Source organism: Felis catus, chromosome E1 (assembly GCF_018350175.1).
Source record: "Felis catus isolate Fca126 chromosome E1, F.catus_Fca126_mat1.0, whole genome shotgun sequence".
Taxonomy (NCBI): Eukaryota; Metazoa; Chordata; class Mammalia; order Carnivora; family Felidae; genus Felis; species Felis catus.
Window position 1 is genome coordinate 4,128,250 of NC_058381.1, and position 24,173 is coordinate 4,152,422.

General features: G+C 49.3%; 1 protein-coding gene across 4 annotated transcripts in view; it reads left to right on the forward strand.

Annotated features, from left to right (window-relative positions):
- USP43 (ubiquitin specific peptidase 43) overlaps window positions 1–24,173 on the forward strand; it is a 64,580-nt gene that overhangs the window by 16,359 nt on the left and 24,048 nt on the right. For 2 of the 4 annotated variants that reach the window (XM_045044697.1, XM_045044695.1), the window contains exons 3-9: window positions 987–1,090; window positions 8,821–8,913; window positions 10,393–10,528; window positions 13,947–14,082; window positions 15,387–15,522; window positions 17,988–18,099; window positions 21,263–21,369. In XM_045044697.1, the coding sequence (XP_044900632.1) occupies window positions 987–1,090; window positions 8,821–8,913; window positions 10,393–10,528; window positions 13,947–14,082; window positions 15,387–15,522; window positions 17,988–18,099; window positions 21,263–21,369 (824 nt within the window). The remainder of the gene's footprint in view (window positions 1–986; window positions 1,091–8,820; window positions 8,914–10,392; window positions 10,529–13,946; window positions 14,083–15,386; window positions 15,523–17,987; window positions 18,100–21,262; window positions 21,370–24,173) is intronic. The other 2 variants (XM_045044698.1, XM_045044696.1) reach the window with 1 other exon arrangement.

The following is a 24,173-nucleotide window of genomic DNA, read 5'->3' on the forward strand; positions in this document are numbered from 1 at the left end:
CTCCAGGCTCTGAGATGTCAGCACAGAGCCCGACGCGGGGCTCGAACTCACAAACCGTGAGATCATGACCTGAGCCGAAGTCGGACGCTCAACCAACTGAGCCACCCAGGTGCCCCTTGATGCATTTGAAATTAAATTTCGGACCTTGGTATACTTCCCTCCAAACACTTCACACGCGCTCCTTTTTCCTCGGCTTTTTCCTTGGCTCTTCCAAAATGCTGGGCTTACAGCCTGGGGTGATGGGGCCACAAGCCACGATTCTGCAGCCACCAGAGGCCATGAGAGGCAAGGCTTCCCCTAGAGCCTCTGCGGGGAGCATGGCCTTGCTGACGTCTGCTCTGGGGCCTGGGGATGCTGATCTTGGCTGTCTGGCCTCCGGAACTGTGAGAGAATACATTTCTGCTGTTTTCAGCCCGCAGCGTGTGGGAATTTGCTCCTGCAGTCATCAGCAGTAACAAGTGAACACATAAGGGGCAGCACGGAGGGGCGTGGTAGGATCGACGTGGGGTGAAGGGAGCTTCCACATGATGCCAGGGCACGAAGCCTGGCTTGTCTGGGGCTCGCATGAAGACTGGCTCCCGCGGAGAGGCGGATGGGGCGGTTTAGCAGCCGGAAGATGGGAGATGTGGTGTGGACGCATTGAGTGGTGGCAGCATGCCCAGCAAAAGGCGCAGGAGGCGTAGACACACGGGGCCCAGCAGGGTGGAGAGAAGAACGGGGCAGTCGCTCCAGAGATCGGAGCTGAGTCTGGCCGAGCGCGTGGGAGCTCCCAGGGCTCACGCCCCGGCTCTGCTCATTCCGCACCTGCTGTGCGTGAGGGGGTCTGGGAGGTCTAGAGACTGGCGGAGCAGTAAATTGTGGGGGACTCCCCAGAGGGGTCAGGTCCTGCAGAGTCCTGGCCCAGGGAGGGGTGAAGGGGGCCCAGGAGGAGGCCAGGGCTCACTGGTCTGTGCCTAATCTTGCTTCCTTCCCTCATTTCTTTGCAGCCTCAGCCTGAAGCCAGCAGAACCCCTGAGCACCTCCTGTCCCCATCGGCTCAGCTTCCCCTAGGCCAAAGCTTTGTGCAAAGCCACTTTCAAGCCCAGTATAGGTAAGAATCTAGGTAAGGGTGGGGTGTGCTTAGCGGGGATCGCCCAGACTTAGCTGCTGGTAACTGGCCTCCCGTCGCCACGCTGCCCCGAGATTGCAAGACAACAGGAACACAAGACAACCCTTCTCTCTCCCATTGGAAATCCCAGGCAGCCCCTCACTCCTTGTTGTCTCTGGCCGTTAGGGTTTCTTCCTTCCCTTCTTGCTGGCTCCTGGGTCTCCCGTCTCCTCTTGAAGGGGGTTCTAACAGAGTGTGAATGCGGAGGCCAGGGTTTCGCCCGCAGGCGATCACTGAGAGGTTGTTCAGTTTACCAAGTAATTTCAAGTTCGAGATTTCCCATCAGAGTGGAGGATGTAAAATATATATATATATATATATATATATATATATATATAATGTATATATATGTGTATACATATATATATGTATACATATATACATATGTATATACATATATATGTATATATAATGTAATATATAATATACATACATATATATGTATGTATATGTATATATATAATTATGCAGGCTTTGCCTTCAGAAAACTTCTCCTTGGGCTCTTCTATCTGTGACAGCTGAGAGATTCCTATAAGACAGCGTATTTCCAAGTACTATAATGTTTTCATGAGACATTGATTGCAGTGAGCAGTCTAAAGTGGGGAAGAAACCTCCCTGGGCTTTCTTGGAGGAGGTGTGCCTTTTGATGGGGGCTCCGAAGGCTGAATAGGATCGAATGGGCGGGAGCATATTCAGCAAGAACAGATAATCAGGACGCAGGGGAAACCATCGGTTACAGACAACCTCCTCTTGGTGACACAGTCCTTGGTTGCTTAGCCTACTGGGTACTTAAAAACGCTCCGAAACGAGTCTACGTTTTATTGTTGTGCATGAAGTAAGGCCCGTTTATTTCCCGAGAGATGCGGTGTGCGTACTGGAGAGAACCTAGATTTCATGGCTAGCCATGAAAGCTACGTGCAGGGTGTCTGCCTTATTTATCTTCAGGTGCCCAGAGCAGAGGCTGCTTGAAACAAAAATGGGACAGGAAAAGAAGAAAAGAGGAGGAGAAAAGAACAGCTAGAAGGAGGGAAAGGGGAACCTAAGGCCAGGGTCGGTTAGACTGCGGGGAAGGGACACCAGGTACCCCTCGTTGGTGTCTTTGCACAACCAATTTACTTATTTCTTGGCTCATAGCGTTCTCTCTTCCTCTCTTGTGCACGCATGCTCTCTTTCTTCCCTTCTTTCAAGTATCTGAGAGTTGGCTGTGGTGCATGGTCCACCGGTTACAGCCAGGAGCATCACTCCTTGGCCACGAGAGAGAAATTCCAACCAAAGACCCCACATGCTCTCTAGCTATTCGATTCTAGAGACGCCCGAGATATTTACTGTTTAACCTGCTACGAGCCCCTTCCTTCTCGGTGCCAGAGTCCAGCTGTGAACCAGGCACAGCCCCTGTTCTCAAGGAGCTCACGTTCTGCTGGGGGAGGTGTTGGGTAACGCTCACACACGTCACAGCAGCTCTTTGAGGTAGTGATAATTGAAATGATAAGACACAGCTTGGGATGTGGGGGGTGGGAGGCGGCCAGCTCTAGATAAGGTAATCAGAAAGGTCTGGGAAGGCTTCTCAATAGAGGGGACATTTGAGCTGAGAACCTAGAGACAGTGAATCAGCTATTCGCATCTCTGAGGACAAGGTCATGCAGGCAGAGGAAAATGCAGAGGCAAAGGGCCCGGGGTTGGAATGATGTTGGCACATCAAGGGACAGAAAGGCCAACGGAGCAGCCAGGTGGGGAGGGGCGGGAGGTGAGGCTGGAGAGGTGGACGGGGGACGTGTCTAAGGTGTCCTGTCCAAGTGTGGGCTTCCGTCTGAAGGGCACAGGAAGCCACTGCAACATTTGAAGCGAGGTGTGGCTGAGGGACTATGGTGGGAGAGTGATGGTGCATGAGACCCCCCGGGGGGGGGAGGGGTGTAGCAGGGAAGATGGAGAGGCGTGCATGGGCTGGAACGTGTTCTGGATGTAGACTCAACAGGTCTCGTTCATGACTCTAAGAGTGCAAGGGGAGGGCCTGAGAGAAAGGGAGGAATCTAGGGTGCCTCCTGGGATTTTATGGGGCGTTATCACTGGCAGGTGCTTTGAGATGCGTGTTACAGGTGTGAAAGGAAAAAAGTCTTGTTTTCTTTACACCCCTCTCTCCTCCTACCCTGCCTACAGACCCTCTGCACCAGGCGCGTGGGCGTTTTCCCCACACCAGGCAATTCTGCAGTTCTCTGTGGACACCACCTGAGTGTCCTCCAGGGTGACTCCGTTCCAGACACTGTTTACCTGGACACAGCGTCCGATCTCACAGCTTAAGAGCTCAGTCCCACGAGACTGCTCCCCCACCGGGCAAGAGTTCCCCCTCCCCCCAAGTCCCAAGCTGTCACCCGTGCTTTGGCCGGCTACAGACCAGAGGTCCCCAGGGCCCCCTCCTCACGTTCGGTCACTTGCTAGAGCTGCTCACAGGACTCAGGCAAACAGTTAACTCCCTAGATCAGCAACTCATTGTAAAAGGATACAACTCTGAACAGCCAGACGGAAAAGATGCTTCCGGCAAGGTGTGTGGCAGCCGGTGCAGGGTTTCCCTGCCCTCTCCGGGTGCGCCGTTGCCCCAGGACCCCCACGTGTTCACCAGTCTGGAAGCTCTCCAGACCTCACCTGGGAGCGTTTTTTTCTGTAGGCCTCCTTACCTTGGTGTGATTGATTACACCATTGATCCCTAGTGATTCATTCAACCTGTGGTCCTCCTTTCCTCCCTTGGAAGTGGAGGGGCGGGACTGAAACTTCCAACCCCCCTCCCCCGCCCCCAACTGTTTCCCCTGGCCCCCGGCCCTCATCCTCAGGTGTCTGGGGCTATCCCCGAGTCCCCTCAGTAATATAACTCAGGTGTGGTTGAAAGGTGGCCCTTTTGTCCTTCTGGCTCCCATCTTTTAGGTAATTCCAAGAGTTTTAGGAGCCCCGTGCCAGGAACCAGGACCAAAACCAAATATGTATTTTCTTATTATAAATCACATGATCACACGGTCTGTGATCGGCGTGGGCTGAGTCAGGGCATGATTCCTGAGCAACTGACTTCAAGCCGATCAGATATATTCAAGACCGCAAGCACTCTCTGGGTAGATTACTGTAGGATGAAGAGTAACAACTGAGGTGTTCAAGCTAAAAAGAAAAAAAAAGGGGACCAGTGACAGCTGAAAATACCTACTTTGTGCCTGATAGTCTGTAGCAAAGAAAAAAATACAGTTAGGGATGTCCGTCTGGGCGAGGGCTTTTGAGCTCTGCGAAGCGATTTTCTAGAGTGGCCAACGGATACCAGCTCCAAGCTGGTGGTGTTTCCTGAGGCCCTGGGCACTCTTCAGGGAGGGCTTGCTGGGGATGGAAAGTCGCCGCGGTATCGGCCTTCTTTAAGAGAGGATTCACTGTGGGTGAATTCAGAGACCCCCGTGCAGTGAGGGTGCCGCCTCCCTTTTAGGGTGTTGGGTTTTCGGCTTTGGCTTTGGCCTCAGGGTGCTGGAGGTTACGGGCTACAGGGAAAATAATCAGTTATTCCATATGGTTCGTACCACAACCTAAAAAAACCTCCGTGAGCTTCATAACCGCGGAGCGCCGCTGTGTTGGAGTTTGGGCCACAGGCGGGGAGGCCGTGGGAGTGCACCTGCGGGGGGGGGGGGGGGGGGGCTGCGTGCGCATGCGCGCCTTTGGGTATGCGCATGCGCACCTGCGTGTATTCGTTTCTTCGGAGCTCCTGGCTGTTATTCGCAGAGAAGTCTTACCTGGTCCCCGTAACAGGCAGCATTTCCCCTATGGCCGAGCGTGTTTGTGAAGGCTTTCTCACAGCCGATCTCCGAGAGGTGACATCTTACCTGTGTGTCCTCAGAGTCACCATTGCCGGTGGAGACATCGGGTCCTCTGTCCTGGGAGCAGGTGGCGCAGGGCGGGCGTGAGGGGTAGGGCGTGTCTGCGGCCGCAGGGAGAGGTCGGAGTAGGGCATCATCAAGGGCCCGGGCTCACTTCTGGGCATTTATACTTGGCGGAAAGCCAAGGGCAGTTCTGTTGGCTTTTGCGTTGGAAGCAATTTGATGGAATTTAAGACACAAAATAGATGAATATATGGGAAGGGGCTGGGGGGGGGGGGCGGGTAGCGGGGAGAGGGAAACAAACCACAAGAGACTCTTAAAGATAGAGAACAAACAGGGTTGGGGGGGGGCTAGATGGGGGATGGGCGTTAAGGAGGCCATTTGTGAGGATGAGCACTGGACCTTATATGTAAGTGATGAAACCCTGGGTTCTAGCCTTGAGGGAGCCGTGAAGGGCAGCAGGGTGGTTTTCTGCCCCCTCCCCTACTCCCTACCCCGTGAGAGCTTGGGGGACGACAATAGGACAGGGCTGCAAATGGCCGGCAGGGATGGTGAAGACATGGTGAGGTTAGAAGGTCTCCTGAGGTCACGTGTCGGGGTGGCTGAAGCCTGGAAACGTCCATTCTTCTCTCTCCCTGATCTGTGGGTCCCATTCACTCTGTTGTCATTACTCATCTTTGAAAAACAGGTGTATTTCACATCCCTTCCGCAGTCTATTCTGAAGACCATACGTTTTGCTTCGCTTAGCTTTTGTAGACTTAACACAGTGGATAACTCAAAGAAAAATATTCTTTTTCATTTGTTTGCTTAAGTCCAAAAACCGGGATTTGGAAATTTCCCAGTGACAAAAATACATCCTCCGGGCTTACTTCAGTCTAGGTACATGATGGGTAAAGGTGGGAGAAGGATCCGGAGAAACAGGGTGGCAGAGGGGACCCCACAAACGCCAGGTCCCCCTTCTCTCTGGAGCTCGATGCCTGGTATGCACCGTTTTTTACCAGGACGTTAGCATGGTTTTCCCAAAGGGAAGTTTCCCAGAGTTATAGGACGTTAAAGTCTCAGGTCTGTTTTCAGAAGTCATGGATGGCTGTTAACTTGTACCCAGGAGAGCTGACCTGCTCTGGCCAGCTCACTCAGGGTCACCTGCGCCCGCACCCTGAAATCCTCAGGCTTTCTTGCTTGTCCCTGGTTTTTCCCATTTGGTCTGCTCCCAGGGAAACCACTCAAGCTGGGCTGGTGCTCTGTGCAGAGACTCTGGAAACCAGCCCGTGATCCCAGCCCCGGCTTCCTTGCTGACCGGTGTAAGAGCACGGCCGTCAGCTGGGTGGTGTTCCTTGTTCCCAAGGAAGAAGGCAGTGTAGATTTTAGGACAAGGCACGCAGCATCCAGAAATCCCTTACATCTTGGAAGAATGTATCACAAGATTAAGGAAATAAAACTGGAGTACCCATGGGGAATATAAAAGTTGCACTTGATTTTCAGGGACCACATGCTTAAGTGAGGGAGTGTTTAGTTTGAAAAAGTTTAAAGAATATAAGCATACTGTGTGTATAACTTCTCTGAAACAATTTTTTTTATTGTCTATTCATTTTTGAGGGACAGAGAGTGTGAGTGGGGGAGGGGTAGAGAGAGAGAGAGAGATTCAGAATCCACGAAGCAGGCTCCAGGCTCTGAGCTGTCAGCACAGAGCTCGACATGGGGCTCGAACTCACAAACCGCGAGATCATGACCTGAGCCAAAGTCGGACACTGAGCCACTCAGGCACCCCATAACTTCTCTGAAACAGTTGATGTCCCTCATTCGTTTATACTAAAGACCGCAGGAATGGTGATGAACTTGGACCCTGGAACCTGAGCTTTGCTCTGCCGCTTAAGAGCTGTGTGTCCTTGGGACTGTTGCTTAACTTCTCTGTGCTTAGTCTTCTCATCTGCAAAATGGGAATAATACTGGCGGCTATGGGTAGTGAGTGAGTTATTATACTCACAGTGGTTGGAACAATGCCCAATTCATAGTAAACCCTGTTACAATATTAGCTATTTAGCTATTAGGCGCTTTTTCTGAACTCTGTTTCCTCATTGGTTCCACGTTCTGGCTGAACACTAGTGTCCCCGGGAGAGCTGTTGACATCCTGATGCCTGAGCCTCTCTCCCTGCCTCCCTTGAAACAAAATCTATGGGAAAAGGGCCGAGACATTTGCGTTTTTAGGAAAGCCTCCTCTGTGATTCTGGGACACAGTGAGGCTGAGAACCAGGGGAGGAGATGGTGCTGAGATGCCTTCCAAGTTGCGAGCCATCATGCCGTTTCTCTCTCGAGGGGTGTTCGCTTCCCTTCCCGTTCTCAGTGCGCTAACATGTGCAATTAAACTTGTTTTCCTTCTTTGAAAAATTGAGGTGAAAGTTCCATAACGTAAAATCAACAATTTAAAAGTGTACTTTTTGGGAACATCTGGGTGGCTCAGTCAGTGAAGCGGCCGACTTCGGCTCGGGTCATGATCTCAAGGTCCGTGGGTTCGAGGCCCCGCGTGGGGCTCTGTGCTGATAGCTCGGAGCCTGGAGCCTGCTTCGGATTCTGTGTCTCCCTCTGTCTCTGCCTCTCCCCTGCTTGCACTCTTTCTCTCTTAACAATAAATAAACATTAAAAAATTAAAAATAGGGGCGCCTGGGTGGCGCAGTCGGTTAAGCGTCCGACTTCAGCCAGGTCACGATCTCGCGATCCGTGAGTTTGAGCCCCACGTCGGGCTCTGTGCTGACAGCTCAGAGCCTGGAGCCTCCTCCGGATTCTGTGTCCCCCTCTCTCTCTGCCTCTCCCCTGCTCGCGCGTCTCTCTCTCTTTCTCTCAAAAATAAATAAAACATTAAAAAAGAATTTAAAAAGGAGACCCAGAGATCAGCAGGTGTGCGTATGGACTAACTAGGAAAACTCACTGAGGGGCGCCTGGGTGGCGCAGTCGGTTAAGCGTCCGACTTCAGCCAGGTCACGATCTCGCGGTCCGTGAGTTCGAGCCCCGCGTCGGGCTCTGGGCTGATGGCTCAGAGCCTGGAGCCTGTTTCCGATTCTGTGTCTCCCTCTCTCTCTGCCCCTCCCCCGTTCATGCTCTGTCTCTCTCTGTCCCAAAAATAAATAAAAACGTTGAAGAAAAAAAAATTAAAAATAAATTAAAAATAAAAGGGTACAGTTTCACCGCATGGACGTTCACAGTCCTGTGTAACCACCACCTCTGTCTAGCTCCTCACCATTTTCATCACCAGAAAGAAAACTAGATACCCCGTTAAGCCTTCCTCCCCGCCCCTGGCATCCTCCAATCTGTTTTCTGTCTCTGTGGCTTTACCTATTCTGGATTTATCCATTTAGCCACTGATGGGCGTTTGGGTTGTTTCCACCTTTTGGCTATTGTGAATAATGCTGCTGTGAACATTTGTGCACAAGTATTTGTATGAGAACCTGTTTTCTTTCTTTCTTTCTTTCTTTCTTTCTTTCTTTCTTTCTTTCTTTCAACATTTTATTTTTTGAGGGATGCAGAGACACAGAGCATGAGCAAGGGAGGGGCAGAGAGAGAGACACATACACAGTCTGAAGCAGGCTCCAGGCTCTGAACTATCAGCACAGAGTCCGATGTGGGACTCAAACTCACGAACCGTGGGATCGTGGCCTGAGCTGAAGTCAGACACTTAACCGACTGAGCCACCCAGGTGCCCCTGAGTACCTCTTTTCAACTCTTTTGGGGGAATGTGCCTACCAGGGGAATTGCTGGATCGTACGATAATTCTTTATTTCACTTCTTGAGGATCTTCTCGACCGCACGTGATTGACCTTGAAACTCTGTTTTTGGCCCTCACAGATCTTCCTTGACCTGTCCCCACTGCCTGAAACAGAGCAACACCTTCGATCCTTTCCTGTGTGTGTCACTACCTATCCCCTTGCGCCAGACAAGGTACGTGAACTTGAATCCCGTCCTTAGGCCCTCCTGGGTACCTTCTGCCTTGCACCTACAGTTCTGTCTGTCTGGCTTCTCAGCCCGCGTCTCTCTAGAAACCAGCCTTGCAAAGCTGGTGATGGTCAGCTGTTGAATGTTGACACCGTGAAAGGCTACCGCGTCCCTTCTTTGGCCGCAGAAGGAACTATCCACAGCGCTTCTGTCTGTCGGCACCGTAGCCAGGCTCTCGTCTCTGGCCTGCTGGGAAGCTGGCACGGGCCTGTCACTACCTCCCGGCAGACCAGGGGCCAACCTAAAAAAAAAAAAAAAAAAAATTTATCGCCACCTGCTTCTCCCTGCTTTGCTTCCAAATCGTTTTTGCTCTTTGTGAAGGTGTAGGAAGACGGTTTCTTCCAGGAGCAGAGAAAAAGGGAATGGGGTGTTGAAGGAGAGGAGAGAAACAGAAGAGAGGAGGGTAGGGTTCAGTAAGAGGCATGGTGGGCTGGGCCTTTACAAGTAAGAGGCACGTAGTGTAGGAGTTCTAGAAGGCCGGGTCTTGGCATGTGACCGCTAAGACACCTGGCCAATGTCAGCCTCGTGGCCATTTGGTGAGCACTGCATTGGCACTGAGACAGCTCTCTCCCTCGTTTTCTCCGAAAATATCATCTCTTGTGCCCTCCGCTGCTGACCTCCATCTCTAGGGTGCAGCTGAAGATACGGAGCTCCACACAGCCTCTCCTGGCCACTTGATCCCCATTTCTGCCCCTCTGTGCTGCAAATGCACCACCGGCTTGTCCGTCACCGGTGATGCCTACTGATGGTTGTGAGCTCAGATTCCCGGCCTGACGCAGCATCGCACGGTGGTTGGGAACGCTGACTCCGGGGCTCGTCTGTCCGGGGTTCAAATCCCAGCTCTGTCCGTGAGCTGTGCAGGAAGGAACACGAGGCACACTGGATGACCTAGAGGAGTGAGCCCCAGTGCGCTGGTGGGGACAGTAGGAAGTAGGATGAGACACACAAGAGAGTGTCCAAGGGAAAAGAGTCCAGAGGGGCTTGAGGCAGGGGGGCGTGGGGGAGGGTGGGCGGAGGGCAGAAGGAAAAGTGTCCTACTACCGAGGGGAGTTTCAATAAAGGACAGCGTCATCAGTGGTCTTGAATCGTAGTGGAAGAAACTTGACCATTTTACATAACAGATTTCAAAGTTTGCTTTTGCTGAAGGCGATGGATTTAACAAAGGGAACGTTGAGATCGCAGATCTGTACTGTGATTGTCAATCAGATGCCTTTTATTTTTAACTAGCTTTAGAAAACTATGCGGGGAGCGGAGACCCTCGGGGATTTGGCTCTCCGCCGCCACCTGGTGACGGTATACGTAAAGTACAGTTGGCTTGACCCTGAAGCAGAGATTAGCCTAAGTGTTGGGACTTTGACCCAATGTCAGTGGTGTTGGCAGTTCATGTCCATCCTGTAAGGATGTGGACACCTTCGTGTTTTCCAGATTCTTGAGCGTCACGTTGGTCTTCCCCTCGAAGAGCCAGCGGTTCCTGCGGGTTGGCCTGGCCGTGCCAATCCTCAGCACAGTGGCATCCCTGAGGAAGATGGTCGCAGAGGAAGGCGGTGTCCCTGCGGATGAGGTGTGACGGAATTGCACTGGGGGCCCGGTCACCGAATGACTGGAATGCTAACTGGGCCAGCTGACCAGGGCTGTTTAGGCTAATTTCTGGTTCCCAGGTGACTCCCTGGTGACTCGTGAGTTTCTGTTTGATTGGTGGCAGTCCCTGGTGTCTGTCTGGGGTGACCGAGCCTTGACCTCTCCCTGCGTTTACTCAGAATTGCCAGAAAAAGATGAGCAAAATCGTCATAATTGCGACCCTAGTAATTGCGACGCCAGCAAACCCTCCGTGGTGTTTCCCAAGTGCTGGGCGCCATTTTATGAACTTCATTCGTAGCTGCTTTCATTGTCATCACCTTGCGAAGTCAGTACCACAGTTCTCCTCCTCCTACCGGTGAGCCGAGAGGGGGCCCTGAGAGGTTAAGTGACCCGCCCGAGGTCACACAGCTGGTAAGCAGCTGACCCAGGATTTGCACGCAGGTGGTTTGACTTCACGGCCCGAGCTGTGTACTTCCGCTCCTGAGAATAGGAACCAGGACACTGAAGGGGCGATAAGTGACAAACGAGCAGCTACTGAGGATGTGTGAGAGAGGAGGTTTAGGGGAGACTGGGAGGGCTGTGCGCTGCCTTTTTTTTTTTTTAAAGGGGTCTTGGTAAGGAGGTCGGATTTACTGTGACTTTGAGGGCAGAACTCGCAACAGGGACCCCCGTGAGAGGGCAGGGTGGAGGTGACGGTGGCCAACAGCCATGTGGCATGATGGGAAGAGTTTGGAATAGGGTCCTTCTTAGGATTCAGTCAATCTCTACTTTTCTGACCTTGGACAAAGTAAGCAACCTTGGTCCTCTGCGTCTTTCACTGTAAAATGCAAATTTTACATTTCCCCCCCGACGACCTCACAGCGTTTTTTTTTTTTTCAAATAAAAAAAAAAAAAAGTGTTGGGGCACCTGGGTGGCTCAGTCGGTTGAGCATCCGACTTCGGCTCAGGTCATGATCTCGCGGTCCGTGAGTTCGGGCCCCACGTCGGGCTCTGTGCTGAGAGCTCGGAGCCTGGAGCCTGTTTCAGATTCTGTGTCTCCCTCTCTCTCTCTGCCTCTCCCCCGCTTATGCTCTGTCTCTCTCTCTCCCTGTCAAAAATAAATAAACAAAAAAAATTTAAATGTTTAGCCTTTCTGTTTAGGAATAACACACATGCTATAAAGGATGCACACCTTGAGGGTGTGGTTTGTTGAGTTCTGTGCACATCCATCCATGTAACCTCCAAGATTACTCACTCTGTGGGCTCCTTCCTGCCCCCACCCAATCAGTGCCTCTGATCTTATCAGCGTTTTTACCGGGGTATCACATGGGGGAAAAGCGTGTATCTTGCTTGGTGAACTCAATGTGCTCTTTGGGGATATATTGAGAGAGAAAGAGAAAATAGGACAGGGGGTGACAGTCTTGGGAGAAAAACCACAAGGGGAAAAAATGCCCAAAGGGGGATGTCTGTGAGGTGGAGTTCGCACAACTCAAAGAGTAAAATAATTGTCAGAAATTTGAGACGTGTGGTGCGTAGGGAGGTAGGAATCACTTGGGATTCCTAAGTGCACAGGCAGGCATTTTGATTGGAACTTCAACTCTGCTTGATTTTAACTGGCGGGTTTATTCCCCTTACATTATCTATGATCATGGATATACTTGGATTTATTTGTATTTTCTTTTTATGCTTTCTGTTTACCCTGCTTTGTCTTTGATTCCTTTCCCTCTCCTTTACTGCTTCTTTCCTATTGAGCAATTTTTATTTCATCTCTTCTGCTTTGGAACATATAGATGCTATTTCTATGCTTCTTTAGTGGTTGTCCTTAAAACGCCAACATGCATAATTTAGCAAAGTCTTATGTTAATCTCCCCAAACAGCACAAGGATCTTGGCGTGCTTCAATCTCCCTTCTGCCGTTTTATTATTGTGGATATTATTGTCCAGTATTTTTTTCAATATTTATTTATTTTGAGAGAGAAAGAGAACATGAGTGCATGAGCGGGGGAGGGCCAGAGAGAGAGGGAGAGAGAATCCCAAGCAGTCTCTGCACTCAGCATGGAGCCCAATGTGGGGCTTGATCCCCTGACCTGAGATCATCAAGAGTCCTGGTATCAAGAGTCCAGTGCTCCTCTCAACAATAGCCAAATTATGGAAAGAGCCTAAATGTCCATCAACTGATGAATGGATAAAGAAATTGTGGTTTATATACACAATGGAATACTACGTGGCAATGAGAAAAAATGAAATCTGGCCTTTTGTAGCAACATGGATGGAACTGGAGAGTGTGATGCTAAGTGAAATAAGCCATACAGAGAAAGACAGATACCATATGGTTTCACTCTTATATGGATCCTGAGAAACTTAACAGAAACCCATGGGGGAGGGGAAGGAAAAAAAAAAAAAAAAGAGGTTAGAGTGGGAGAGAGCCAAAGCATAAGAGACTGTTAAAAACCGAGAACAAACTGAGGGTTGATGGGGGGTGGGAGGGAGGGGAGGGTGGGTGATGGGTATTAAGGAGGGCACCTTTTGGGATGAGCACTGGGTGTTGTATGGAAACCAATTTGACAATAAATTTCATATATTAAAAAAAAAAAAAAAAAGAGTCCAGTGCTCAACCGACTGAGCCACCCAGGCGCCCCCTGATTGTCCGGTATTTTAATCTCTCCTCCCCTTTCTCCAGATGTAGTAATGGTACTAGTTGTTATTATTGTGGATTTATGTAGTCAGCGCATGTTTACATTTACTAATGTCTACCCTTTTCTTTGGCTCATCATTTCTTCTTAAAACTCAAGTTTTTTTTCTGGATTCTGTTTGTTTGTTTGTTTGTTTGTTTTAACCCTGAAATGCATCTCTTACAAGAGAATTTTGTAGCTAGTGTGCCTTGAATGGGTTAGATGTGTTGAGATGTTGATTCCTTCAGCCCTCGAGGTGACAGGACCCTCAAGGTGGTCACCCCTTTTCTTTGCTACAAGACCAACTTCTGCTTATCCCGGTGTTCCATCAAAATAAACTCCACATTTACCGTGATGTGAAAAAAGTTGGCAAAACTATTTAGAAGTTCTTTCACTGGAGATCTGTTAACAGTAAACACTCTTAACTTTTCATCTGAAGAGAGCTTTATTGTATTGTCATTGCCTGCATGATAGTTTAACTGGGTATAAAATTTAAAAACAAATCCCCCCCCCCCCTTTCCAATTTTCTTCCCCCATCTCTTCCCTCAGCAGTTTGAGGGAAGAGATTGTTGCCATTGGGGTATCTGTGGCCAATCTAATTGTTATACCTATTCTGTTTTATTATGAAAAATAAGTAGTGTTTTTCACCTAAAAGAGTAAAAGAGATGTTTGAGACTATCAGTGGCTTTTAGATTTCTTGCTTAAGTTTCCTTTGAGAAATCAAGAGGGAAAATTATCTTCCTTATTCCAGGTGATCTTAGTTGAACTGTGTCCCAGTGGATTCCAGCGGTCTTTCTTTGATGAAGAGGACCTGAATACCATTGCAGAGGGAGATAATGTATATGCCTTCCACGCCCCTCCACCACCTGGCCAGGAGATGCTCTCGGGTACGATGTTGCTTTGCGTAACCGTATTTGGATATTATGAGTGATACCTTTGAGGGTGTACTCCTCGCATGCTAAGGCATAAGACATTTACTTTTTGAATTTGGGCCTGTCAGGCTTATTTTCTCTGATATTTGCTGTACAGATGGTTGATTATCAAGAATTATCTAACCACTCAGGGGTTCTCAAAACCTTGATGAGTATCAGAGTCACATGGAAAGCTTGTTGACGCAGAGGTGTGAGTCCTACACACACAGTTTCTGGTTGGGTAGGTCTGGGGTAGGACCCGAGAACTTGCATGTCTGACGGGTTCCCAGGGGTGCTGCTCCTGCTGGTCCTGGGACCACCCTTTGAGAATCACTGTTCAGAATAGGTGCCCGGGTGATTTTTGTCTTTAGGACTCTTGTAGTTCAAGGCCTGTGTTTGCTGGAAGTAAAATGGTTACAGATCGGAGCAGTAGATGGCCAGAAAGGTTATTAAATGACTTTTGTTAACAACCCCACTTCCTGATGCTTGCTTTTCCTGAACTTTGCACTGGCCTAGAAGGTCAGTATCCGACAGTCTTCCGTGGCAGTTCATTATACATTCTGGCCCAATTAGCTAGTCAAGAAGGTCTGTATTTGGAGGAGCCTGGGCCAGCGTTGCCATATAGCCCAAGTGAATCCTGTGCCCTTGGCCATAACCTCAGCCAGCCTAGGTGGCAGGCCATGGGAACCAGATGTCTGGTTTCTCTGAGTCAACAGGGAGCCCCTGTGCCTGGAATCTGGAACAGGGCATTGACTGGCCCTGATTATGTTATAGTTCAATGAAAAGGCCTTCATGTCAGGTTCAGTCGAAGGTAACACACCTGTGCTTTGAAAGTCAAATTTTCAGACCGGAGTGGAAATTGAAGATTGTCTAACTCTTCCACATCCTCAAGGGTGAAGATTCTTACCTTCTATGTGTTCTTCTTTCGTTGGCTGAGAAAGCCAGAGCCAACTCATGGCTCTCTGATCAAGGCATAAGAGCAGCCCGAATCATTTTGGAGTATTTTTCAGATTGGTTTTGGGAAGTGTTCACTAAAATCCCTGCCCACGTTTTAATATTACGGGCTGAACACAATGGCAAATTCACTACCACGTATATGACCTTTGTATACCAGGTATCAGATGGCACAGGGGTCACATATCTTAATATCTCTTTCCTTAAAGTGCTCTGGAGTCTCCCAGGGGTGGTTGATAGATGCTCAAAAGAGAAGAGGGGCAGGAGAAGCCGGGGCTGTGCCCCAGCGAATTCTTTAAGAATGCACCATAATTCTCTCTCTTTAGCTCACCCACCTGGTCTTTCCATCTCCCCGCGCTTGGCAGCCCATGGGGGTCAACGGTTACCCCCGCCTGTCCAGAGTGAGAACAAGGTGCTGATCCTCCTCTGTAACTTGGCGGGGTCCGGGCAGCAGGCCAGCAGGTATGTTTCATTCCATCTTCTTTTTATGTGATGCCTGGGATGTGTAGGCATGGACTTGGAATTCTGTCTAGAGTAATTCGAATTTAATAAAATCAAACATCCATTCTCAAGGTTAATCAACTGGGAGTAAGGTACTTTCTTATCATGAGGATCATTAGTAACCGCGTTAAGCAGATGGTGAACGAGGGGCTCCTGGTGGCTCAGTCAGTTACGCGTCCAACTTCAGGTCATGGTCTCGCAATTCGTGGATTTGAGCCCCGCGTCGGGCTCCATGCTGACAGCTCAGAGCCTGGAGCCTGCTTCCAATTCTGTGTCTCCCTCTCTCTCTGCCGCTCCCCTTCCCATGATCTTTCTCTCTTTCAAAAATACAAAAAACATTAAAAAAAAAAAAACAGAACAAAGTTTTAATTATTAAAAATTATGATATAGGTTGTGCCTGGGTGGCTCGGTCGGTTGAGTGTCCGACTTCGGCTCAGGTCGTGATCTTGCAGTTCGTGAGTCCAAGCCCCGTGTCGGGCTCCGTGCTGACAGCTCAGAGCCTGGATCCTGCTTCCGATTCTGTGTCTCCCTCTCTCTGCCCCTCCCCCACTCATGCTCTGTCTCTGAGAAATGAATTAACCTTAAAAAAATTTTAAAGAAGAAAAGAAAAGACAATAGCAGGGGTGCCTGGGTGGCTCAGTTGGTTAAATGTCTGACTTCGGTTCAGGTCATGATCTCGCAGTTCATGGGTTCAAGTCCCACGTCGGGCTCTGTGCTGACAGCTCGGAGCCTGGAGCCTGCTTCAGATTCTGTGTCTCCCTCTCTGCCCCTTCCCTGCTCATGCTCTGTCTCTCTCTGCTTCTCATAAAATGAATAAATGTTAAAAACAATTTTTTTTAATTATGATATAGGCTATAAGTAAAAAAAAAATTTTGTTTGAAGCCAAAAAATTGTAGTATAGACAGAAGAATATACATTGAAATCATTGTAACAGAATAGGCCAAAGTGTAATTAAGTATTATATGATAAAAATGGTATATTTCATATTATTAACGAATGAATTATTCAATATGTAAGGAGGGGGCAAATTTATTTCTTTCTATTTGATATAATCAGTTTTTTTACTCCCACCATAGATTTTCATGTATATGTTCTAGATTAATTGAAGAACTAATTATAGAAAAGGAATCCATAAATTAACTTGAAAATCATGCAGGGAAATATGTATATCTTTGGGTGGGGACTATTTTAACACCTAAGGCAGAAGGCTATAAAGAAAAAGGCTAACGTTTTAGATGCATTTAACATTTTAAGCACAAGCAAGAAGAAAATATTTACATCAGATGACAGGTGAAGGGCTCATAATCCATCATGTAAAACCTAGCTCTGAAATTAGCGAGAGAAATACTCTTAGTAAAACGAGGCACAGAGATTAATGTTAGCTCACGGAAGAGATACAAGCACAGATTAAAATAGCTTTGTTAGTAGCAGAAGAAGTTCTAATTGCAATAGAAAGATGCTGTTCACCTTTCAGATTGGTAAAGGACTTTTAAAACCTGACAATACTCATCCTGGGCCAGTGTCAAGGGAATGGGGCCCTGGTGTGGTGTGGATGGTGTGGCTTTTGTGGAGAGCAGCTTGGGTATGAATAGCTTTGGTCTTGCATATCCACTTCTGGAATGTTATCCCAAAGAAACAATCAGTCACGTGCACCCATAGGTATATGTACAAGAATATATGTTGCTCCTGCCGTAGGCAAGCATCGCTCAAATTAAAAAGTGGGAAGCAGCCCAAATGCCTAACAGTAGAGAATAAGGTCAATAAACCCAGAAGACGGCACACGGTGCCTCTGTCCCTCCGGACGCACCACCTCAGATTTGTGCTGTGTTTCAGCAAAGTTTGTTCAACAGTGTGACATTTCCTATCCCATTGGACCTTCATACAACCTTGCGTGATGTGGCCACGGGACAGTCAGTGGTTGGTGATTTGTCCAGCGGTACCCATGGCCGAGCCACGGAACTGTGGCCGCAGCCACGTCTGGCATTCTTGGCACTCCAGGCCTTCCGCGTTGTGTTCATCAGCTGGGGATACGGAAAAGATTCCCATTGATGAGAATGCCCCTGATACACAAAACCATCGGTGTGTCGGCTGCACTGGGCTCCCTCTGGCTTAACCCCTGCCTCGCCTCCCTCTGGCTCTGGGGTTCTCTTACTCTGCCATGGGGAGGAGAGCCCCAGCTGGGTGATTCTTTGCAGGCACCTGTTGCCACCACTGTGTCTCTCTGTGGCTTTGCATTTCTGGGCCTACTGTTTAACCCAGTGCGTCCATTCGCAGCGACGGTTCTCGGAGGGGCAGTTTTGTATTATGCTGGGTGCTTAACTCTTACCCGGGGGAGCGGTGGTCTTGAGCAGAGCAAACGCTCTTGATTGTCGAGTATTGTTGGTTTTTCCTTTGCTGAGATAACCCGATGACCTTGAATTTTTCAGGTTTGGGCCACCTTTCCTGATACGGGAAGACAGAGCCATTTCCTGGGTCCAGCTCCAACAATGCATTCTCAGCAAGGTCCGCTATCTCATGAAGAGTGAGGCCCCCCTCCAGGTCAGTGTGTGTGCATGTGTTGTGGTGGCTAGAGACGGGGGTAGGCATCTAGGAGTAGCTCGGGACAGACAAGAATTTGCTGTTAATGAGAGCGTTCAGGGGCGCCTAGGTGGCTCAGTCGGTTGAGCATCCGACTTCGGCTCAGGTCACTATCTCACAGTTCATGGGTTTGAGCCCTGCATCAGGCTCTGTGCTGACAGCTCGGAGCCCGGAGCCTGCTTCGGATTCTGTGTCTCCCTCTCTCTCTCTGACCCTCCTCTGCTCATGCTCTGTCTCTCTCTGTCTCTCTCACAAAAATAAACATTAAAAAAAAATTTTTTTTTAATAACAAACTCAAAGGCAAAACCCCTTTGGCCCTGCTCATTTATTTATTCTCAGATTGTTAGTTTCCAAATAAAAACGATATGCGTTGAAACCATTCCTTTTAGCCCCTAGAGTATCAGACAATATTCCGATGGCTGCTTGCAACAGACAATGTCAAAATTTTGAGGGACAGGTCGGGGGCCCCAGAATGTCAATTCCCTCTGACTGTTCTGTATGTCAGGACTTCATAATCCGTGCTCCTTCCTGCTCAGGGAAGACCATACATTTAATTCAGGATTTACGTGAAATAACACTTTGTCAAAGACCTTCTCTGCATCCATACCCGCCTTTATCTCTTAAAGGAGTTTTTGTTTTTGTTTTTGTTTTTGTTTTTTTGGCTCTACAGACTGCCCAGCAGATCTGCCGTGGTGCCCAAATTAGAGATTCTAACTTCTCTCTAAGTAGGTCAGAATCTCTTGTAATAGCTCTAGGTTTCCCCGAACCCTGTGCTCCTGATTTTTGCAATTGTGAGACCACGTTTATGTGACGGTTGAACTCTGCTGTCTTCCTTCTCCACCTGGTCATACCCACACTTTGCTTCCGCACCTCTCCGGCCAGTTAGTTTTCAGAAGCCCCTGGGGCAATCAGTGGGGCCAGCAAAATGCTAATAGAGGCAGCCTCGCACTATGGATGCTTTTTTACAGACTCATTGGTACATGTGTGGATGGGCCTGATTTTCTGTAGGAATGACGTGTTCTGAATGGTTGTGAGGCTCCTAGGAGAGCCCATCCGTTTGACCACGTTTGAGCACCATATGAAATCCTGGCTCGGGATGGTGATCATTTGAAAAGAACACATTGAGAATTCTTAACCTTGAGCCAAAGAGATTAAAAGTAGTGAAGGTTCGGGGCGCCTGGGTGGCTCAGTCGGTTGAGCGTCCAACCCTTGATTGAGGCTCAGGTCATGATCTCATGGTTTGTTGGTTCGAACCCTGCATCAGGCTCCGAGGTGACAGTGCAGAGCCTGCTTGGGTGTCTCTCTCCCTGTCTCTCCCCCTTTCTCTCTCCCTTTCTCTCTCCCTGCCCCTCCCATGTGCTCTCTCTGTCAAAAAATAGATAAAATAAACTTTAAAAAGAGAACTAAAAAAAAAAAGGAAATAATGAGGGTTCTAAAATGAATTTCCCTAGCTACGAACGAAGGACAGGAGAATGTCTTACGGAAATAACCTATCTGGTGGACAGAATGAATTTGTTGGGAGGGAAGTTTCTTTGTTTTTCTAGTTACAGCTGAGGTCATCTGTGACCATTTTAAGAACTATATTTGCTTTACTTGGACACTCCATAGATTTTGTTTTTAATTTGTTTTTAATGTTTATTTTTGAGAGAGAGAGACAGACCATGAGTAGGGAGGGGCAGAGAGAGAGAGAGAGGGAGGGAGACACAGAAGCCAAAGCAGGCTCCAGGCTCCAAGCTGTCAGCACAGAGCCCGATGAGGGGCTCGAACATACAAACTGCGAGATCATGACCTGAACCAAAGTCAGGTGCTCAACAGACTGAGCCACTCAGGTGCCACCACCCACCCCCCGTTGATCATTTTTAATGGTAAAATATACAGAACATTTTAACCATTCATGAATGTACATTCGTTATATTCATGATGTTGTAAGACCATCACCATTATCCTCACCCCAAATTTTCGTCATCCCTACAAAAACTCTGCGCCCACGTAATGACTCCCCAAGCCCCCAGCCCTTCGCCCCTGGCAGCTTCCACCCTGCTTTCTGTCCCTATGAATTTGCCTACTCTACCTATCTCATAAAGCAGAATCATGCAGTATTTGTCCCTCCGTGTCTGGCTTAGAGCCTTTCCAAGGTCCACACATGCTGCAGCAGATGTCAAGATTTCCTTCATTTTTAAGGCTGAGTAATATTCCATTGCGTGTGTAGACCACAGGGTGTTTATGCACTCATCTGTTGATGGACGCTTGGGTTGTTTTCACCTTTTGACTTTTGTGAATAATGTGTTTCATGAATGTTTTAAGACTGCCTTCAATTTCAGAAATGTTAGAATATGGAAAAAAACACCCACGCACCTTAGAATAAAAACAGATGTAGTGTTTCCCTATGTGGCTTGTTTTGAAGTGTGTAAATACTCACTAAGCATTTCCTATGTAAAACAGATGCTAACTGGGGCACCTGGGTGTCTCCGTTGGTTGAGCGTCCAACTTCAGCACAGGTCCTGATCTCACTGTCCATGAGTTCGAGCCCCACGTCGGGCTCCGTGCTGACAGCTCGGAGCCTGGAGTCTGCTTGGGATTCTGTGTCCCTCCCCTGCTCACACTCTGTCACTCTCTCTCAAAAATGAATAAACGTTAAAAACTAATAAATAAAATACGGTTCGTGGTTTTGGAAGATTTAATGTATTACACGGTGTTAGATCACCACGTTAAAAGGTACAGTGTGTATCTTCTGGAAAAAACAAAGACCTTTGTATCTCTAGGTTTTGAATACTAATTTTTTTTTAATGTTTATTTATTTTGAGAGAGAGAGAGTGTGTGCTTGTGAGTCCGGGAGGGGCAGACACAGAGGGAGGGAGAGAATCCCAAGCAGACTCCACACTCAGCACAGAGCCTGACATGGGGCTCGATCCCACGGCCATGAGATCATGACCTGAGCTGAAATCAAGAGTCGGATGCTTAACCAGCTGAGCCACCCAGGCACCCCTTGAATACTAATTTTTAAGGGAATACTCAACATAGACTATAAACAAAAAGGGTTACGGTCTTTGAGTAATTTATTTGCACCTGAGAGTCTCGGCGAAATCAATGTGACAATAAGCCGGTGGCTGTGTTTTTGTCTCAGCAGAACCCGGGGTCTCTGTTCTCCATCCGGGTGGTGGGGCTTTCTCTGGCCTGCAGCTACTTATCCCCCCAGGACAGCCATCCCCTCAGTCACTGGGCAGTTGACAGGTAAGAAGACTGTTCCAGATTTGGTGAGAGAACGAGTGCAGTTGTATTTGACCGGACTCCTTTGAGGTTCTGGGTTAGTAAATTGGTTGTAATCTTAGCTGCTCTTGATAACTTGCCTTCCAGTCCCGGCCACTCGTGTTAGGCCCTTAGACACATTCTGTGTCTTCAACCCATAGGTCTGGCCACTTTGAAGATGAGGGGTCACCGAGGTTCCCAGGGATTAGTTGACTCGCTCCTATGTGTGGAGCTAATGGCTGAGCCTGAACTGGAACCCATTTCCCCCTGAGCGAGAAACCCAAATGCGTTCAGTTAGGTCATGCTTCTGAATTGAGCCTGAATGTCCCGTCTGGAGTAGAGGAGAATTCTGCTCAAACCAAAGAACACTCTGGCTGCGACTGAGGCATAAAGCCAGTGTGCCCACCCCCACCACCCCCACGGCCGTGCCAGGCAGCACCCACGGGCACCGTGATACCGGAGAGGCGGTTTCACTCTACGACTTTTCCAGCGCATTTGCTCCTTTTCCCACAGACACAACGTGGTCCATCCTATCTTTAACTTCCTGGCTTGGTCCGCAAAAGCTGAACGAATCTATAACGTAGACGTGATATTGTGGTTTCCAATAAGAAATAGTAATAGGTCTCGCGACACCGAGCGCAGAAGACCCTTGGGATGCTTTTGGTGGTAACGGCCCCTTTCAACCACACCTGAGTTTATATGATTGAGGTGTCTTCTGGAAAGAACCTAAGGATGGGGCCTGGTTGCCAGGACAGCCAGTCATGTGATTAAAGGTTGGAACTACCAGTCCCATCCCCAGACCTCCGGGGAGCCAAGAGGGGCTGGAGATGGAATTCAGTCCCCAAGAGCCGATGATTAATCAATCATAGGCATGATCGAAGCCGAAAGATCATGACCTGAGCAGAAATCAAGAGTCGGACGCTTAACTGAGCCATCCAGGTGCCCCATGTGATATTTTTTTAAAACACGAAAGGTCTAGGGGCACCTGGGGTGGCTCATTCGGTTAAGCATTTGACTTTGACCCAGGTTATGATCTCGCGGTTCGTGGGTTCGAGCCCCCACATTGGGCTCCATGCTGACAGCTCAGAGCCTGGAGCCTGTTTGAGATTCTGTGTCTCCCTCTCTCTCTGCCCCTCCCCCACTCACACTCTGTCAAAAATAAACATTAAAAAAAATAAGTAAATAAAGGCCTGGGGTGCCTGGATGGCTCAGTCGGTTAAGCGTCCAACTTTGGCTCAGGTCATGATCTCCCGGTCCGTGATTTCGAGCCCCGCGTTGGGCTCTGGGCTGATAGCTTGGAGCCTGGAGCCTGTTTCAGAATCTCTCTCTCTTTCTCTGTCCCACCCCGCTCATGCTCTGTGTCTCTCTCTCTGAAAAATGAATAAACCTTAAAAAAAAAATTAAAGGGGCGCCTGAGTGGCTCAGCTGGTTGAGCGTCCGGCTTCGGCTCAGGTCACGATCTTGCGGTCCGTGAGTTCGAGCCCCGCATCGGGCTCTGTGCTGACAGCTCGGAGCCTGGAGCCTGCTTCAGTTCTGTGTCTCCCTCTCTCTGCTCCTACCCCGCTCGTGCTCTGTCTCTCTCAGAAATAAACATTAAAAAAAAATTTTTTTTTTTAATTAAAAAAATTAAAGGCTTATTTGCCTCTCCCCCATTAGAGACCCGTATATCTCCAGCCTAAATTTATCCCTGAGATACAGCCCGCCCCCCCCCCCCACCCCTACCCCTGTCCTGCTTAACCGTCTCTCAGATGTGCCATCCAAACGTTTGCTGCTCGGAGTTCTTCCTGCTCAAGCCTCTCCTCCTCCTCTCCTCCTCCTGTCTCCTGTGTCAAAATGGTGGCCATGTGTCTACTGAGGGACCCAAGCTGGAAACCTGAGAGCCATTCTTGAGTTCTCTTCCTCATTTTCCCTCACCTTCAGCCCATCCTCAAGCCTTCTTGTTCCGAACCCTGGCAGCTACTCAGCTCTGCTCCCCGTGTCCACGTTCACCGCCAACGCCTGGGTTTGGGCCCATGGAGCCCCTTGGCTCGATGCCCCGGGAGCCTCCAGACCAGGGCCCCTTCCCTCCCTGTGTGTCTGAAACCCTCCGGTGGCCCACGGGGATACGGTCCACGCTTCCGGTGGCAGAGCTCGCCACCCGCCCCTATCTCCCTGTGTGGCCTGCCCCTCACCGGGCTGAGGTCATTCCAGCGCAAGCCCTGCCCTCTGCTCCCGCCGAGCCCTCTGCCTGCAGGGCCGTTCTCCCCACCACTCTCCACTCGCCTGGCTGTCTCCTGCTCATCCTATGCAGGAAATCTCTGGGCTCACAGCAGCCCTGGTGTCCTTCCTCCGAGTCCCTATAAACGCTCTGGGCACTCGCAGCCATCGCTTATGCGCGTCTCTCCCGTTAGACGCTGAGCTCCGTCAGAGAGGGTAGAGGGTAGGGAACGTGTCCGTGTGATGCTTGGAATCTCACCCTCCCTCCATAAACCCCGAGTGCTGCCCTCTTTCCTTTGAGTCAAGGCCGGGATCAGGAGGGGAGATCGTGCTGTCTCCTGAACGGTGTTTCCACGCGAGGGGCAAACTCCACGTTGTTAGACCCATACCTCTCCCTTTTTTGCGCCCCCAGGGGTTTTGTAGGACAGAATTTGGGCCTGAAGCTACCAGCTCTTTCTGCCCTCCCAATGTAGACGCCAACCGAAAAGTAGACTGAGAGTTGAGGCCGAGGGAGCTCAGTACGTTGGGTTTATCCGTGAGGCTGAGTCAAGGATGTGGCTCAGATGACAGCGTATCCTGTCTGTCGACTGTTT